At 39.1% G+C, this 19,629-nt stretch overlaps 1 protein-coding gene across 2 annotated transcripts in view; it reads left to right on the top strand.

Annotated features, from left to right (window-relative positions):
- Positions 1–4,497: 4,497 nt before the first annotated feature.
- The window catches only part of RNF180 (ring finger protein 180), an 82,977-nt gene continuing 67,845 nt past the window's right edge, over positions 4,498–19,629 (top strand). The window contains exons 1-4 of one of the 2 annotated variants that reach the window (XM_052777568.1): positions 4,498–4,767; positions 10,754–10,902; positions 13,184–13,279; positions 16,426–17,376. In XM_052777568.1, the coding sequence (XP_052633528.1) occupies positions 10,801–10,902; positions 13,184–13,279; positions 16,426–17,376 (1,149 nt within the window). In that variant the 5' untranslated portion in view covers positions 4,498–4,767; positions 10,754–10,800. Of the gene's footprint in view, positions 4,768–9,475; positions 10,903–13,183; positions 13,280–16,425; positions 17,377–19,629 lie in introns of those variants that run through there. The other variant, XM_052777567.1, reaches the window with a different exon arrangement.

The raw sequence follows: 19,629 nt of genomic DNA, 5'->3' as shown, positions 1-19,629 counted from the left end.
CTAAAATCCTTCTTTAAGTAACTATCCATTTAGGTCTGGCATTATTTCCGAAAGTCTTCTCCTTGATCAGATATAAATTCTTGGTATTTTAAATAAATTTAACTTCAATTTCAGATATTCTCTCCATTCAAATTCATGAGCAGTTCAGACTGGCTGACTTATCACTGCAGTTTCATTAGCTTATCTAAGCTCACTCTTTAAGTCAAGCACTTTACTTGAAGACATACTTTTGTTTGTCTTTCCATTTAATCTAAACTGAATCAACTTAATCAAAAGCCCTGATCAAAATTTACAATGACTGGGTTAACTGTAATATCCTTATTATTTACCCAAACTAAATATAAAATAGTACAAAACCAAAAAAAAAAGGGTTGTTAATGTAATTGTACGTCTGTTTAGTGTAAAACACTTAAATTGGTCCTTGCAGATCCCTGTAATTCCCTTTCCCATGTGAGTTCTACAATTATTTGAGGACAGGCATGTTCTTTTCCATGCCTTATAGTCCCACAGATCACAAATTCTTTGAAGCTCTGCCACCATGGAGAAAAAGAAAACATGTTTTTATCTTCAGCTGGGTAGCTAGTATATTGTCACAAGTTATGGGAAATGTGGAATAAATAAGCAAGTTGGAGAGAGAAGTGACATCTTAGGTCTCTTTTCTGTACAAGTACTTTCACTTCCAGGAACTAGTTACCAACAGGTGATAAATAGAATACATCTAATAAACTTCACCCACCTTACTCATTTGCAGAATGTGTCTTTTTTACGGCATTTTCTTTTATCCTACCTCAAGACAGAAGGATTCCTTGGGCAGCAGGATTCTGAAGCACAGAGAGGATCCCTGTGTTTAACATAGTTTGGGATTCCATTCCAGGGAACAAGCAACCACAAGATAAGAAAACAGTATTAAGAATTACTTTATTAGAGCTAGTCCTAAGTGACTTAAAAAATCTTTTCCTTAGCTCTAATACAGCCTGTGACCATACACAGCAATTTTACACTGATCTGACTGTTTTTCAAAAAGAAGCAAAAGGAAAGCAATGATTCATTAGCAGATGGATATTCTGTATAGGCTTTAGATTTCTTATAGGAGTATGATGAGCTTTACAAATCAGATTTGGAACCTTAACTGCAAATATAAACCATTATCTTCAAGGGAAAGGGGAAGAAATGTCATTTTCTTACAATTTACTTTGTGATAGGAAAAGCTCTCCAAAGATAAATTAAATTGAAAATCAGGGTGTATGTTTGAAAAGACAAGAAAATGCAAAAAGATTATAGTCTCCATACAGCGAAATGTTATGTTTATGGTTATTGTAATGCCTAGTGTTACCAAAGTTTTTCCAACAATGAATCCTATAGTGAAGGGTGAAACAGGCCAGTATCGCTCACCAGGTTTCTCCTAATACAGTGCTGTTCAAGTATGCAAGCTGCTTATTAAAAAAACAAGTAATGGCAACAATGAATTTCCTCCTGTGCTCGGTATCAAGTCCCAAAAGTTCTACCCAACAGCTTCCATTTCCTCAACCATTTCTCCAAATGCTCCCTGTCTGGCCATTTTCTAAGATACTTCCCTGCAGTACAGATGATCAAATAATAGATATGCAGGTCTTGGAGATGACCCCAGCTGATGGGACAGCCTAATGGGTCAAAAGACCAGGGATTACAGAACTGGGTTAATGCCTAGGGTAGTCATTAGCACACTAATGAATATCTGGAGAAAATGTAATTTCTTCTGTTGGAGAAGATGTATTTTGGTAAAGAAAGGAACTCTACAGGAGTGAAAGTCAGATCATTCATTTTCCTAAGCAGCAAAGGATTATTTTTTCCAGCTTCATCAACACTATTGGCAAGGAAAACAATGCATCCCTGCTGTGGCTATTGGAATACACCACCACTTGTTAAAAGTGTTCACAGAACACCTGTGAACTGGATATACTATCCATGTGCCATGGACATGAAAACAGTATGTGCCAGTGTCTGTGCACAAATCACTACACCACTGCAGTGTGTTTCAGTGTTCAGTGATGCACTGCATACAGCCTTCAATATAGTCTTCCCACTATACTATCCTTGTCTCAGAACAGCAAGTGAAAAATACTCTCTGGTTTCTGATTCACTTTGTGTCAGTTTGGCACTGATCCTCAGACCGCTCACCATAGACTCAAGGGGCTATCCCAGTAAAAATCACTTCATATATATTCTGCCTTAGAATTAACTTCTGGACCAGGCTGTCATGTATCCCAAAGTCACAGCACAAGCAATATCCATTAACCTTCTTAGTGACCACTCTACCCACTTTTAACCTTGCACAGGCCAGCTGCCCTGTCCTCATCCTGTGACAGAAAAACACTCTCTATAAGACAATACAGCTAACCACACAGCTGAATGGCACACACCCCTTCCTTAGAATCAAATATGCTGAACAAAATTCTCAAAATAAAACTTTATAGCCAGTAGCAAGATTTTATTTTTCCTCATTCTATTTGCTGTGGCTGTGACATGAGCCATACAGTGCCTTTCACTTCTTTCCCCCAGTGCCATCTTCACTGCTATTTCTCCTTAAGCATGGGATGCCATTAAATTCAAATAGTCCAACCCTACATCTTACTTAAGTAGAAGCAAACGAGATGACAAAATTTTAAAAGAGTTAGAGCTCTCTCCCCTAATAATTTCAATATTATTTTATGTCAGAAAGTGAAGCCTTAAATTAGCAGCTAGTAATTTTAACCTGCATTTTATTTCCTCCATTCATCTCCCTATTTCACTTGCTTCTATATGTCTTTACCAGTTACATTTGCTAGAAAATGCCTTATAACCTGCAACTCTTTATGACTGACATAGTGCTTTTTCTAAACAGTCCTTTCAGTTTAAATTTGAGCATACTGTACCACAATAGAAATTATTTCAAAATAACAGTCTGTCTCTTCTACATGAAATTACTGTACAATCATGGGAGAGCAAAATAGAATTTAATTATTGTGAGCATCCTACTTGTGAACTCCTTTATGTAGACTTTCTTTACTGGGTCTACATTAAGCAAGAAAAAGTAGCAATTAGCACAACATCTTACCAAATGTAATAATCACTAAAAAGACCCTAACAATCCTCTCCTCAAAAATAAAAACAACAGCTTTTCTAACCATAGGGTGGGAAAATGGTAAGACAGGAAAATATTTCATCATAGCACAGAGTAATTTGTGTGTTGTTGTTTTTTTTAAAAAAGCCACCACATCCAATTATAGTGTTTAAGCACAAACAAGTATAAAGTAATTTAGTTAGCTGTAATTACTGAAAAATGTAAGGCTTTCTGAATAAATGTTGTTATATTGTTATTTAAAATATTTGTATCACGCTGTGGGTTGAAAACTTTTCACATGAATAGGACTCTAAATAGCAGGAACCGAATAAACCTGTAATCTCTCCCAAGAGAAAACAGACTAAATAATTCTACTGTTACAAGGCAGTCTGTTAGAATAATAACAGCATGGCAAAGAGCAAAAATTAGCAAAAAATTCAGGTAAATGAGAGCACTGGAAAAAAAAAAAATGGTGGTAGCGCACGTCTGCATCCATGACAGCCCAAATCTTACGGTGAGTCCTACATCGTCCAGAATAGCTACCTGATAACAAAACCTTGTCTTGACTTACAGGGTATGTACATTGAAATGCAAGAAAAATGACAGAAATTACATATAATAAATGTAGAAGAAACAGTGAAATGGAGGTTTCAGTGTTTCAAACCACCTCCACAAGCCAAAAAGTGGGCAGACTCTAAATTTCTTCCCCCCTCAGCAGTCTTCCAGCCTTCCTTACATTCACACTGCTCTAATAACTCTGGTCCCTTCTAGTGTCTGAAGCGGAGCAACTATTATTAGCAGATGGTCAGCTACGAGCACGCGCTAGCTCCTGATCGAGTCAGGGTATCATCACAAAAGGCCAAAACACTATTGCGGTGGAAACACAGCCCCTCCAGTTTACCAGCGTTTATTCACTCCTGAGGTAGGGATGCTCACCAGCAAGGGGCCCGCCGTGCTGCGCTCTGCCCTCTGTCGCCCGCAGCCCTCAGGGCGGTACGCCTGCCTTTTCTCCCACGGAGCCGTGCACCATTTGCAGCAAAGGTGCACAAGTTTACTTCATCCCCCCCAGATTCCACGTAAAGCTTCCTCTTTGCTCTTGCTGCCTATTAGAACAGTCAGGGGCTACTGAGGACACCCTGCCCAGTATGTGATTGCTCGCCGGCACTTGTCGGTCCCTCTCCTGTCCCTGGCCCCGCTCTTTGACGGTAAGCTCTCTGGGTCTGGGCTTGTTCCTCAGGCCCGGAGGCACGTATTTCTTTGTCCCAGTTTTTACTGAAAAGTTTTCATTCCGTTCCCCACTAAGTCCCGGCTTGCCGCCGGGGCTGACCCCACCCCGGCTCCATCTCTGCCAGTCAGGAGACGAGAGGACGTGCCACCCTCTGGCCTCGGCGCGGCCGCTGCCCTCGGCCCCGGCGACAGCAGGGCCGGCCCCGCAGACGGCGATGGGCCCGGCCTCCCGCGGGGACGAGGCACGCAGCGGCCGCCAGAGAGGACTGGCCCGTCTCCGGGTGACTTCCACGGCCGGCCGGACCGGGCAGGCGCCGCGCTAGCCGAGCGCTTTCCGCCGCCGTTTGTCTCCCCTCTCTTCCCGTTCGCGCGAGCAGCTGCTGCTGCGCAACCCCTTCCCCGCCCGCCCGCTCGCCCCGGTGGCGTCGCCGCCTCCTCTCAGCCTCGCACGGCGCGGCCGGGTAAGCTGAGCGGGGCCGGCGGGGGGGCGGAGGGAGGCGCCGCCGCCGCCGCCCGTTGGGCCGAGCCGGGCCCTGGGCTGGGGGGCCGCCGGGCAGCGGGGCGTTGGGGGCGCGACGTGAGCGCTGAGGTGCGGACACCTGCCTGGAGCTGGGCGAGCGGCGGGGCCGCCCGTCCCGGGGCGAGCCCAGCGCCTTGCCTGAGGGGGCGCCGAAGCGCGGCGGCGGCGACAGCCCCGACTTCTTTTCGGAGTTAACTTGGCGGTGCCGCCGCCGCCGGCGGCTCTCAGCACCCGAAGCGTCCCGGGAGCCCACCGGCGTGCGGGGCAGCGCGCGGCTGCCCGCCCAGCCCTCCCTGCCCCGCTCTGGGGGCGGCTGCCCGGCCCGCCGCGGCCCTCTCCCGCCCTAGCCGGCGGCGCGGCCGGGCGGTGGTCGGCACTCGGCCGCCGGGTGGGCTCGCACGGGCGCTGCTGCCCTGCGGCGGCGGGGCCTGGGCGGGCGCCGGAGGTGTCCGGGAACCGGCGGGGCGGCCGGGGGCAGCTGTTGCGGCTGTGCTGCCTGGCGGCTTGCGGTCAGGAGCTCGTGTTACGCTGGGACGAGGGCACCGTCTTTCTGCTGGTTTTGTTTCTTACTTTGTGCAGCAGCTGATGTTTGTACATGCAAGAGCATGAAACGGGCGGTGCTGGTCTGTGGGATCTCATGCAAGAAAGAGATTACGCGCAGATTCATGGTTTTCCATTGACCTGTCAGGTCCGTTGCCTGTCAGAGCGACTCGCACACTCCACATTCTCTTGCTATATCTGGTAGACCTGTTGACTTCAGCATGCAGTAGGATTTTTTAGCCAGTTAAGTAATATGCTGCAAGTAACATTCTTTCCCACTTTGGTGTTAACTGCCTTTTAATTACATGGGCTACTCTTGCTACAAGAGAAAGAATATTGCACGCTGGCCACCCTCTCATCAGCCAGTGGCCTGTGACATGCAAGCTGATCACCCAGCAATAGCTGAACTGGTGGAACAGTTCATAATGGAGCAGGAGTTGGGACAGAAGCGGATGGCACAGCTCTTCACACATCTTGCTGCTTTGCTTCCCTGGCAGCCTGGAGGCAGTCCTCTAAACTTTCTCTTCTGTCTTCCCATCTAAGTGCTACTTTATTGAGAAACACTGGTTAAGTGTGCTTTTAAAAGTGTCTCTTTAAGCAGAAATACTCTGGAGATCAGAAGCTAGCAGCAAGTTTTTATGTGTACCTGAATGCCTTCCGTGATTGTTTCTCTGTCCAGCAAAGTCTCGGTTCCTCCCTTTCTGGGAGCAGGAACTTCTGGTATGGACACTTGTTGGCTAGGACAGCTCATCTAGCTTCTCTCTGTCAAGCCTCCACTTCAAAGCATCCACTCATCTAATATTTTTTCAAGACTCCTAGTAACTAGTGCTCAAGTTTCTGTGCCCTAATTTCTCAGTGCTACCTAATTATTATTGTAATCTTCATGGCTGCAGTGATCTGAAGGGATCACAGGTGACTTTTGAACAAAAAAAGCGTTGCGAACCACTTGTCTTTATGTACTCGTTTTCTTATTTTTATGCATTTGGGCATGAGAGGCAGGTTAGTTGGAAAGAAATTCTAGACCACGTTTTCAACAGAAAATTAGGTTTTTGTATTTAGTTCTTTTCTTTGAACATTTGAGAATCTTTTCTTGGGATTTTACTTCATATTTTCTAGCAATCTTTTTGAAGAAGAAATGGCCAAAGCTTAATACCTTATACAATTCAGATTGTATGAGAAACTTAGATATAATGATCAAAGGGGACTTACTACTAGTGAGAGAATGCCAGAAGGGAAAGTGTCCCATTCAAGGAGTGATGAATAAACAGGAAGCGGATCAGCGCTGTACCATTTCTCTGGCTGCTATGTCTGATGCTTGATCCTTTACCTATTTTTTGTTGTTTTCTTTGTGAATAGTTCCACTAGCTTTCTGTGGTGTTGCTCACAGGTTTTCCAGATAGAGTAGGAGGAGGGAAAAAAATACGATTCCTGTTTCCTTTCCCCTTAATATATTGATGAGCATGTATGAATCTGAAAATCTTAAGGATCTCATGCTGAAATTACTTAAAAATTGTTTGCTGCTGGGGAGTAGTTATTTAATCATCCAGTGTTTTCTGCCCTTCTAAATGTAAGAAACAACATTTTCAAATGGATGTAGTGAATTTTGTGTTAGTTTCCACCCTAGTAAGGCATTCTCCGTTCTTTTTTTTTCCTTGAAAATTTATATTATCTGTCCAGTCTACTCAGTGCTGATAAAACTTCAGTTTGAGTTCTGCATCCAGATTTGAATACTGCTGTGCAAGAATAGCTGACCCATTTGAAAGAGTTCATGAAATAGCAGTGACAGTTGGAGATCAAGAAAGCATGGTCTGTGAGGAAAGATGGAAAGAACTGGATTTATTTAGCCCAAAGGCAAGTTTGAAGTGGAGCTAATACGTAATAAGTGTTTAAAGTTGTAAAATGTTCTTGCATGGAAGAAAAGGAGCTGTTTTGTTTTCTGTATTCACAGCAAATAAGAGAAATTGCAAGAAAATTCAGGTTAGATGTTAGGGGAAAAGTTAAAATAAGGTAAGAAGGTAATTAAATAGTTTGGGAAGGCTGTGAAATCTCCATCAAAGGTCTGTAAGAGAAGGTTAGACAAACGGTTTTCAAGAAAGGGAACTGAGACTCTGCCTTGGGAAGGAAGTCTTAGGACCCTCTGCTCCTGTTTTTTGGGGGACTGAATCATTAGAAAAATGTTTGAAGGACATAAAACAAGAGCCATGGAGGAGCATAGGCCTTGTAACACTCGAATGTGTCTGTGTGCTATTTTGGAGGAAAACATGAGCTCACACAAAGCAACTGATCTGAAAGCAGTACAGCCACAAGAAACATGGCCCAGTGCCAAGCTGAAAAGGCCCACTGAGAGTGATACTATCTAGTTTCTGAGTGCCAGATTGGAATCTTTTAACTTTATATTGGCATTTTTTGCTGAAAGACAAAGCAAGGTGAGGCCAAGATGCCTTTTACTAGTTTTATATGCAAAGGAAGATAAATAAAAACTTATTAAAATATATCCAGAACAGTAAGGTTTAACTGCATTTAATTATAAAAACATTTCAAAATCCTGTGTTTATATGCTTTGAGTTCCACTTGAAGTTAGGTGCAAATCAAAATAAAAATGAATGCTTATGTGACAAATCAAACATGTCACTTGCTGTTTTCTAGCATAATACGTGTAGAAACCTCTCCAATGTGTTAGTGTGCATTTGTAGCATTTCTTCTGTCCTCTGTAAGAACTGCAAAAGGCACGTACAGGCAGAATTTTAACAGACCTACAGGAATTTTCATTTTTAAATTCTGCTAGGCCAGAACACTTCAGCCTGCTATAACAGAGTCTTAAAAAGTTTTTGCACTTTGAGGTAGTTTTTTCCATGTAGTTCACTATCAGCATTCTTGGTTACATAAAACCTGTGCTCTCTGGGTTATTACATATATTATACATTCATTTCTCTTATGAAAGTGTATTTTTAAATGAAAGGTATATGCAGAACTAAGAAGGAACTTTTAAAGTGTATAAATCATAAAAAAAATTAGAGCTTTTGTACTGCAGTAAAGGAGTGCTTGCTTGCTTGCTTGCTAGATACTGTTCAGGTGAGGGGGATGTTTGCATCACTTCAAATGCCAGTGATCCTTAGACAGCCTTTGTTTGCACGACTTGAACCTCGTCTTTTAAATACAGCAAGTGCATTTATCCCTCCTGTTATCTGTTGGTTCAGAGGTCTGTCACCAATTATTTCATACCCCGCTCCAGTAATCATCATGAGCCTCAAATGAAGCAGCTGTTCAAGATAGCAAAACAGCTTTTTCTGTAACAATTAGCATAAGGGGAACAGAATGTGTAGAGAGACTTAAATATATACTAATTGAATACACAGATACAGCATATAAGGTATGCAAAATGTGTGTCACTAACTGTAGTACATTTCAATAATGTATTTTAGTAGATGGGGATATGGCTGTACCTGAAAAGCACATCTGAGCTAGCCTTATGCAAAAGTCTTTCAGTCCGTCTTTCAGTCCTTCCTGGTTGGACTTAGGTATGAGGTTCTCACTGAGCTGTTGTAAGATTAAATTAATTCTAGAAGTGCTATGAAATTGTGAAGAATAAATTAATTAGAACAGCTTTGAGGTGTTTGAGTGATACAAACAAATTAATAACTGGTAATCATTCTTTCAATACCTTGTGAAGTCTAATGCTGCACTTATCACAGCAAAGTGATACACACTGCTTGTAAAAAGCTTTCAGAGCCTGAACTTACTTTTTTATTTAAAAAAAAAAAGTCATTCATAGAGAAGTCCAGCATTTTTATACATTCCAGTTTCGCAATGTGTCTGGTACAGAAAGTAGCATAGCGAGTTTAATAAAAACTTGAGAGTGATTCTGCTCAAGTCAAGGCGTTTGAATCATCACATTTTTGTCATGAACAAGACAGGTTTCCAATGTCAATTCTGCCTTTTCTGTGTCTCTTCCATGATCTTTTGCTTGGCCATCTTAACTTACGTTAATGGAATCTTAACAAAAATTCATTTTAATTTATTGTGACATTGCAAGAAAAGTTTTAACATTTTTAAGTTAAAAATGTTTAACTTAACTTAAACTTAAAAAAAAGTTTAAAAGCCTTAATTTCACTTTCTAAGCTTAGTGTGGATCTGGTTATTAAAAGCTGCATGTACACTTGAGCTAGGAGTCTAATGTATGCACATGTTGTTTCTGTTCTTCCTTGTCAAACTGTATTTCAGAATCTTTACAGATGTAGAAAAAGTAGGAAATCTGCTGAAAGAAGACACCAGATATAAATGAAAAATAATTAATAACCTCTGTGTGTGTGTTTCGTAGTCTTTGATTAATTCAGAAGCCAAGGCAGAAAAGGGAAAGGTAGAAATGGGGAAAACAGGCAAAATGCAGAAGTCTGTATTGCTCAATAACCCAAACTGGTCTGCAGGCAGCTTACACTGAGGACCTCAGAGTTTCTTTAGTTAGTGAAAACTAAATAAAAATTAAATTGTTGAAATAATTGCAAAATCAGATGTTTGGACTGTGGAAGAACAGAGATTGTTTTAACACTGGTTTTAAGTTTTATGCCCCAGCTTCCCTGTCAGTAAACACTGTGCACTTTAGCACTATGAGTAGGCATAACCCTAGCATAGTGCTTGAGTTGAGTGTGTAGATGTAAAAGATTTTCTTTTTTTTTTTCATGTAAATAGCACAAGGGGGTAAAACCAGAAGCAGGGAGAAAGAAGAGTTGGAGGACCTTTGGAGAAAGCATGGTGAAAAGAGAAGGCTTTGGAAACAGGTTAGAGAAGACCAGAGAGACATCAGAACACAGCAAGGCACAAAGAGAGAAAAATATTTGTCTTGTCCTTCTGGTTGTCGTAATTTAGGTCTCTGTTTTACAAGGAGGTTGATTCAGGTCTGTGAAAAACTCTGTTGCACCAGTGGTACTGATCCTCCCACACAAAGTAATTTAAGGGAGCAAGCCTCCAGAGGCACATGGAGAAAACAGTCTTTGTCTTCTTTGGTTTTACGTCAGCATTCATTTTTGTTCTGTGGCATCACATATATATGTGTGTGTGTATTTAACATGTAGGATAGCAGTGACTTATTTCTACAGACATATTCTGGGAAAACTGCAGTTCTCTTGTCTTTTGTCTAAACATTGAGGAAGTTGTTTTTTTTTTTTACATGTTTTGTTGTTGTTGTTTTCCAGTTCTGTATGCAACCTGGAAATAAAAACAACTGTTTTGCTCTGCTATTTAAAAAGTCCAGGTGGCATGCTATACAAGATCAGAGTATGTTTGTAAATAAAGTATTAGTCTCCTCTATAGTGAAGAGACTACTGATAAACTTCTGGGTCGCAAGAGGAAAGCATGTGTGGTTTCAACAGGTGACTGAATTGTATGTTTAGTGGTTTTTACAGATAGACATACAAGAGCTGAAGAATCACAAGTTGAAATGAGTAACCAAGAGGCTGATGTTCTACGTTGCTGGAGATGTAGAAAATATATAGCAAATTCTGTTTGCCTTGCAAAATGTCATGGAATAGAACCATCCAAAGTAAGTATAGCATCTGGAGGGAGTTTGTAACTTTTTCCAGTGCCATTGGTTTTAAATAAAGGAGAAGTATTGGACTTGCCCTCCCTTAGTAATTAATCTCCTATGGATATAAGTACTAAAATATGGACAATTCCATAGAGAATAATGTAAGCAGTAATGCTAGTGAAGCCAAGTAGGCAGTGATCACCTTTATGTTCTGTGACGTAAAGGCTGGTATTCATGATACATTTGACTACTAGCTTGTGTAGAGTATACAGTGTTACCATTTTTCATATAAAAATGGGTTCTGTTTTTGACAGTTTTAATGAAGTCGTTTTTTTTAAATATCTCTTAATAGAGAACTCTTTCTTCCTAATGTGTGTTTTAAATACTGACACTAATTTCCACTGCAGTAGTTAACTGTGTGTCAAATATTCCTACATCAGAAACTTTTGCTTTTCATTTTGAAAAAGTGGGGGATAGACTGTGCACAAAAATAGTTCAGAAGATTAGCCTGCCCTAAGAGGGGGATGCCCTGCCAGGCTAAAAATACCACTTTGTAATTTACATCATCTTTATTAAAATAAACAGAAAAATAATCATACAGCATAAAAGAATGACAGAGTATTTCCTGCAGCTTTATAATGGCAGTTAGTAATCATAAAGAGTTAGAGTCTTTCGAGATATGCCAAGAAGACTGTGCTTACATCCTATGATCTTGAATCAAAGTGAAAAAGCAAATAGAAACGAAGGTGTTGATATATTTTATTAGTGCACTAGAAATGCAACAACATTCTTTTGGGCATGGAGGAGGGTATAACCAATAGAGGTAGAAATAAAGTTATTATTTTTTAAGAACCGGATATAATTAGTATTATTAGTGAAACCCATTTTAATCACTCCGCTTACAGAGCTTGAGGTTCTGGAATATTTTTCATGCTTTATACTTGAGGAGTTTTATTTTGTGCATGGTTTGAAGCATTTGCGGGGTGTGGGGGGGGGCAATTTCAACTCCTTTCTTGGAAAAAATGTAGTGAAAAGAAGGGGGTATATTCATCCACGCCCCATTGTGGAGCTTTTAATTGCTAGTGGAGATCCACCATCATTGTGCACAAGAGTGACGTAGCTCCTTCTCTAATTTTGTAGATAGCAGATAAAAAAACATAATTTAACACTACTTCCTAAGACATTGGGAGGCAAAGATTGTACTATGATGAGAAGAGTAATGTTTTCAGTATGTTAGCTTTCCCTGATGAATTTTAGACCTTTAGTGAAAGACATAGATGAAATATGAGTAAAAGAGAAAAATCTTAGAACAAGCCTTAAAACCTAATGTTGAACTTAGGAATGCAGTATAAACACTTTAAATCAAAATTGTATCCAAGTTGAAGTACAGGTGCTCTCCACAGATAGGAGGAAGCATAAACATGGCAAATGGATCTGTCTGTCTGCTATTATTATTTGGAGAATTTCTAAAACCTTCTCTCTTCTGTGTATAGCCCCACTTCCAGTTTTCAGCATAATGAAACTTTTAGTCCCATGGGTTTCACAACATAGGAGTCAGTGATTTTCCATATTCATAAATTTTAACAACTGATTTTAAGACTTTAACACTCACCAGAGTTTCCTTGTATTTTTAGCCATCTTTATAACTTTACTGACATTCTAAACCGTATTACAAGATTTAATTACACTTGTATCACTTCTGTGCTAAAAGATAGTTAGTTAATTGTTTTTATTTTAGTATCAGTTAGTGAAATGCTACAGTTTTTTAGATTTTGTTTTCTCTTCAGTTGGTCACATCATTGCAGTAAAAACTCAAAAGTTGCTAAGGGTCTCTAGTTTCTCTGCTAGTTATTCTAACAAGCATTAGAAAATGAATTTAAAACTGTTTGTGGCATAGTTGTGCAGTACTAACCACAGTCTTCTTATAAACTAGATCTTAAATTTTCCTATCTTTACTGTAAAATTGTGCCAGCTGATAGTGCTTCTGAAATAAATTTCTGAATATACTTAGAAGATCATCAGTTGCATACTTTCTGTTCTTGTAAACAAAACAAACCCACCTCCAAACGCCTCCATCTCCACAGTGGAGTCTGTCCAATGTCCTTAGATTCAGTAATAGAGAATTATTGACAGCATCTACCTGATTTTTTGCTTAAAGAATGTACCTACATCTTTGAGCTTTATCATTTGTTAATAAAATATTTACTGAATTTGGGAAGCTGACTTCTGGCTATATTCAAACCAAAAAAGCTTACATTAATGTTGAATATCAATACAATAATTCTTTTTTTAACAGGCATCACAACCTTCAGCTGCTGCTCAGGAGTCTTGCAATGTATGGCATGTGAACTTAGAAGCTATTCCAGAGTGGGTGAAATGTGTCATTGAAAAGGTAGATTTTTTTTGCTTGCATCTTTATCGTTCAAAATGTGAAGTAAGTAAGGAGAACATATTTCAAGGGCACTTTTTTTTCCAAGGCCCATGTCTATTACAGAGACCTTCTGAGTGAATTTTTCTCAGTAACTTCTATCATTACCATTTACAGAGGCTTTTTTCCCTCTTAAATGGTTTTTTTTTTTTGTATGCACAAAATCTGCAAGTGATAAATTGTGTTCCTGCCCATTTATAGATCAATGTATTTGTGTTTGTCCAAATAACTGTCATGGGCACCTCTGCATATTTTGTCAATGCTTAAAATTATATTTGTTATCTAGGCTTTGGGTTTTGGTTTGTCTTGATCATTGTGTCTTGCAGTACTAATGCATATGTTGACAGTGACAGTAAGAAGCGTGTTTCTCCATAAAATGATACACAAAGAAAAAAAATGTTATGACTGTAAAACTAAGCATTCAAAAATTGAGAAAATGTTTCATCTTCCTTCATTGTTTCACTCTGTTTTATTTTGTTAAACATTAATTAAACATTTTTAAAAATTAATGATCTCTTATACTTCAGTAGGGCATGACAAAATAGTGTGTTTCAGAAACATTAATCTTGGGTGTGTGTGTGAAAATTAGGGGTGATGAGGTATTTCCCCATTTGACAGAATTGCCTAATCTTGAATGCCTGATCATAAGGATGCAGTTTTTTACAGTACTTCGCATGTTACATTATTTCAGTAAAATTGGATTCAATATTGATACTAATATTATTCTTTTTACCTGTAGCTGTAAATGTCCAGCCTTCTGCATTTGTAAGCCTAAAGGGTCAGGTTGGAGGCCTAGGAAATACAAAACCCCATAGGCTGCTCAAAGAAGGTTTAACATACTTGCTCAAGATTGCAAGGGAGCAATGCTCCGCTGGTGGCAGAGACAGAGAATGCAGTTCTCTATGAACACCTTCAATATTTTAGTGTTCATATTGTCCTTTAATATCCTGGGAACTCTTGCCTCATTCACTTCTGACTTCTCTGGAAAGATCCTGTGGGTTTATGGATAAATGTGTGGGGTTTTTTAAACAATTCTGACTTATCCCCAGATCCTCTTGGGCTCTGAATAATTTTGTGATCATGTGTTATTTTCTCTTGTATGACTCCTGAATCAAAGGCTAAATCATTTTACATAAGCACAAAGTCTATTTGCAGCCTGTAAAAACCCACTGCTTCCCAGCCAGTTCTTTTTTGCCATCTGTCCCTGTTCTTAACCAATCTCATTGGGTTTCATGCACACATTAGAGTATAGATAATCTTCAATAACTATAAATCTAGCTAGTGCTGCTAGTGACCTTCATTGACCTGCATTTTCTTTTCCCCATCACTCATCACTTGTTTTAGCTTCTTTGGCTAACCCTTCCCAGTTTTTCCTCTTTAAGCAGCCCATCATTAAATCTGTGTACCCTCAGCTCCTTTTCAGATCTTGTTGATTTTCCCCCACCACCTCCTCCACTAGTAGGCTGTTACTTCTTTTACTGAGTCAATGCTTCTACAGTCCGTTGCCAAACTCATGCTAAATCAGTCCTGGACTCCCTTGTACTGCACCTCATCTCCCAGTCTCTGCGCATGTAGGACATAGAGATGTCCTTTTTCTTCCCTGCTGTCTCTTGCGTTCCCATTTTTGCCAGGCTCCTAGCCTTCTTCCCTAACCTTCATGAGTCACTCCTCTCTATTTGGAGATCCACGTTACTATTCCATAGTCCCTGAATGCCAGAAATACTCACTAAAGGCACTAGAAAGTGCTTTTCCCTGAATTTTATTGCCTAGCCCATGGCATCTGGGAAATGGAGTGTGGGAGACTTACACTAAATCTCTGAACCAGCTTAATCCTTCTTTGTGAATGGCATATGCACACATTGGTCAGCCTTATAAACTGAGAGAGACTGTGCATGTTCAAGGTATTTTCAGGGATTTGAAAGCCTTTGGGCATATGTAAACAGAGATTTTTTTTTTTTCTCTAAGCTAAAAAACATGTCCAAATTTGAACAGATTCTCATAGGCACAATGAAAGGCACGTCTTTGATACTTTGTGAAATCTTGAGGTTTTAACCCACAAGGCAGGAGTACGTTTCTCGAAGAAGTGTTTCCAGAACTTTTTCTAGCATTGCATGTGAAAAATAAGCTTTTTTCCACACAAGTTTTTTTTCTGAAATTGCAAAATTTGTTTTACTGAAACTTTCTGAAGCATCAGCCATGGAATCATGTTCCCAATCTACCTTGAAAGACATTTGCAACTGAAAGCAATGCTAGAAATGTTGGGCAGCTTCTGTATTCATGGCTCAACTCCACTTCAGGCACACTAGTAAGTAATGTGTGACTGGAGTTGATAATGTTTCTCATCTGGGCTTTGATCCTACAAATACTTGCATAACTTTAATCCTCAAGAATGTTTCTGCTGACAGATGAATATATTTACTGAAAACACTAATAGTTGTGCAAATGTGTAGGAGTTTATAGATCTTTGATACATATTTTCTTTTGAAAAAGTACCTTTGGTATTGAAATGAAATTCATAGAATTACAAATAATGAAAATAACTGTCTACTTATAGATAGACTATTAAGGATTTGTCATGGTATCTGCACACAGATTATGTTGTAATACTACATACACCAAAATACAAGTACCATTTCAAGCTTTCATAGGGAAAGCAAAGTAAAAAGCTATATTCTCTTTGTAAGAAATCTCCTTCCACTCTACTTAGTATGCAAGAAATGTATCAGCACTCAGAAGACTCAGTTGAGAAAGTGTGCTTGCCAATTCCAGATTAACATGGTAAATTGATTTCACTGCTTTGAAGTATCTAATGTTTTCATTAGTATTGCAGCATTATTCTATCTATGGACAAATTTTAAACATATTTCAAAGCCCCTACATTTTGAAATGTGTGTTCTAGATCTCTTAGAATTAGTTATCACTGCAGCAAGCAGAGTTTTGACCAGAATATTATTTACAGTGGATTTTCTTTCTGCTGTGAAGTCCCTTTTATTGTGTTCGAAAAACAAAAAGTAGACCCTTTTATTAAAGGAGAAAAGTAACTCTAGTAATGATTTCTTAATCGTTTATTTACAATGAATGTGTTGGGTGTTTTCTTCTTTTCTTAATAGACACAGTGGACAATTGGAAAACTGCACTGTCCGTTCTGCGAGGCCTGTTTAGGGGGCTTTAACTTTGTTTGCAACACAAAATGTTCCTGTGGACAGGTAGTAAATATACATTTCTGCAAAAGTCAGACTGACTATCAGCCAGCTTTCTCTGTTAAATTGGCAAAATCATCAGGAAAACACTTACCTCTCCTCAAAATTCAGTCTGGTTTTGGCAAGGATACCTGCCATAAAGTGGTAACTGCAACTTTGGAAATCGAAAATCAAGGGCTTTCATACATGGCCAGAAATAACAATGGCACTGGAAGATTAACAGAAGCCCTTTGTCTGGAAGTAAGAGCTCCCAGATTTGAGATGAAAAGTAAAACAGTTCCCTTAAAGACATTAAATCCAAACCCAAATCTTTCTGCTTCCTATCCTATGAATGATGCATGCACTGTAAAACCTCTTCACAGAAGATCACATAGTTTGGATTTAAATATCAGAGAGAGACTTGTTTTGTCACCTGTGTTATATGAAACTTGCAGTATGGGAACAATTTACCATGGCCAAAATGAAAATCCACCTGCTTACACACGAAGTGGCTTGCAATTAGAGTCCAATAGGAAAGATGGTAGTTCTTTTCAGGACCTATATAGTTCCAGTGCTGACAAACTACAAAAAAGGTTTCGACTTACTTCCTTTACCACATTAGTACATAGAGAAGCAGAAAGTGAGTGTGATTTTGAAGCTACTGGACAATCTTCTGGGAGTGCCATTGCTGATGGGTCACCTTTTGTGATGAACCTTTCTTCACCTACAAGTGTTGTAGAAGAGGAAAAATACATCACACCTGTTGGCCTTGTGCAGCCTACAAGTATTTCCTTCAACCAAAAGCTGAGTAAGAGAGAAAGAAACAAGTTGAAAAGCTTGAGGAGAAAACAAAGGCGGCGACAACGGTGGCTACAGAAGCAAGTAGGTGTTTAAAATTAATTATGCTACTTTTTTTTGTAAAGTTTGCCTTGCTTTTATAAGTCATTCTGACTTTTTTTTGATGCTGTCTCTTAATACTGGTTTAACGTGGTACTGCCTAGAGTCAGCTATCCTGCAAACAAGGATTTATGACCTCTTCCTAAATGTAGTTTTTCTAATTCAACCCATCAGGTTTTTTTGGTGTAAAATCAAACCTTGGTGGGTAAAAACTACTTTCTGTTGGCCTTCTTATTGTTTTGTGATGTAATAACAAATTTGAAGTGGGCATAAAATTTAATCAGTGTGATTAAAGGAAAACTAAACATTCAGATCTTCTGAATGAGAAACCCTCGCATTTCGGGATTTCCTAACTTTTAAGGAATGACATTTTGAGTTAATTTTACAGTTAAGAAAGTTTTATGTTTTAAAAGATGTTTGCATTTATTATTTATTGTAACACAAATATTTTTTCTTTGAGTAAAAATTGATTGTTGCTATTTAAAATACTCGTCTTTAGTAGGTAAATATTTTGTCTTCAAATCTGACAGAAATGTTACATATGCTTAATAAAACCATGGTTTCCTTCTTCAAACCATCTAAAGCAGAACAGAATTAAAGACCATAGATGGTCATGCAGTTTTTGGTGGGGGAGGGGGAGAAAGACCAGGAAGATGTCTTAAGATGAATAACACAGGGTTTTTTTGCTCTGAAATTCAGTAGAAAGACTAATGATAATGTATGCCTTTAAAAGAAAATTTCTCATCATAAAGTTCCTGATACAAAATACTGTGTGGCCAAGCAAGAGCAAACATACTAACTCTCATCAGAGAAATAGTATCTACTCAAGAAATCACTCCCGCTTTGGGTAGGTGTGTCACTGTGATAATCTTAGAATATTCCATAGATGAAGTGTAGTGACCTGTAAAGCTCATGTAACTCCTATTTCATGGATTTTTTTTTTTAATGTGATTGCTTTACATTTTATAATAGTCAAGTCTAATTTAATATTTATGCCTTACTGAGAAATACTAAGCTTATTTGAATGGACTATGCTTAGGTTAGATGCCAAATAGTTTTCATTGGTTTGCATTTAATGCAATGGGATATATAGGGCCAGTAGTTCATGTATGGATCTTTCATTAGCCCTTTGTACCTAAATGATTATTATCCTTATTATTCAGTTGTCCTTATACAGTTGCACTCCTCTCACACACTAAGTGACTTCGAACTCTTTCCTACATGCAATTAACAGAGCCTTTAGAGTATAGTACAGAATTGAAGCAGAGCAGTGAATTCAGGTTTGAGAGGGAGATACATAGAGGCTGTCTCTCTCAATTAAATGTAAGAACCAGCTTGAAAATGTGATGGGTCTGGGACATATCATGAGACTTTTCAGTATGGCATGCGTATATTCTTTCATCTTTGGGAAGGTTTTTTGTTTTGTTTAAAGAAACATTTAAATTGGCATTGTGATATTTTGAAAACTTGTTCTTATTTTGTAAAATGTGTCTCTGAAACTGAGTGTAAAGAACCTTTCCAAGATCTGGATGTCTTCATATTGAACACTTGTTTTTTAATAACTCTAAAAATTCTTAGGTGTCCGAGTCCCTAAAATGGCTTTAAAAATTCCAGGCCTCATTGTTTCTGTTAAATGAAATGATGATGCAAAAGCACAGTATATACGAGCGTTTGCACAGTCATGTCATCTGCAGTCTCTCCAGCCACTTTATTCTTTGTTAGATGTGACTTTCAAGAATAAAGTGTTGTACAAGTTTTCCAAATTTGTGATAGCTAAGAAAGAAAAATACACTTTCAGATCTTCTTCTTTTTAAACCATACTTAATGAATTCCTACATTATTTTTAAGTTTCATATGGCAAATGATGTACAGTTGTTAAATCTGGTATGTCTAATCAGTAAGCATATGGTTTACAAAGTACAAAAAATTGAAAAATAAGTATGTAAAATAAATGATCTGGTTTCAAATAGTAGTTTTGAGGGGAAGATATTTTGGTCTTGCATTGATTCGTTAACCTTGGTGAAAGTCTGTGATCGTGGCATGGAATATTTAAATGGGCCTACTTCTCAGACTCGGTGTTAAGCAGCATGTGTGGCTAGTGCAGCTGTGTTTCCCATTGCTCTGGTATCCTCCCAGGAAAATGTGGAGCTAGAAAATCATATCCTCCTAACAGTCTGACATGTCACAAAAGGGGATGCTCCTCTGCCACACACTCCTTCTCGTGGCTGCTCCCCTCTC

The sequence above is a fragment of the Harpia harpyja genome, chromosome Z (assembly GCF_026419915.1).
Source record: "Harpia harpyja isolate bHarHar1 chromosome Z, bHarHar1 primary haplotype, whole genome shotgun sequence".
Classification (NCBI taxonomy): domain Eukaryota; kingdom Metazoa; phylum Chordata; class Aves; order Accipitriformes; family Accipitridae; genus Harpia; species Harpia harpyja.
Note: the sequence above shows the minus strand (reverse complement) of the source record. Positions and strands in the feature narration are given on the sequence as shown.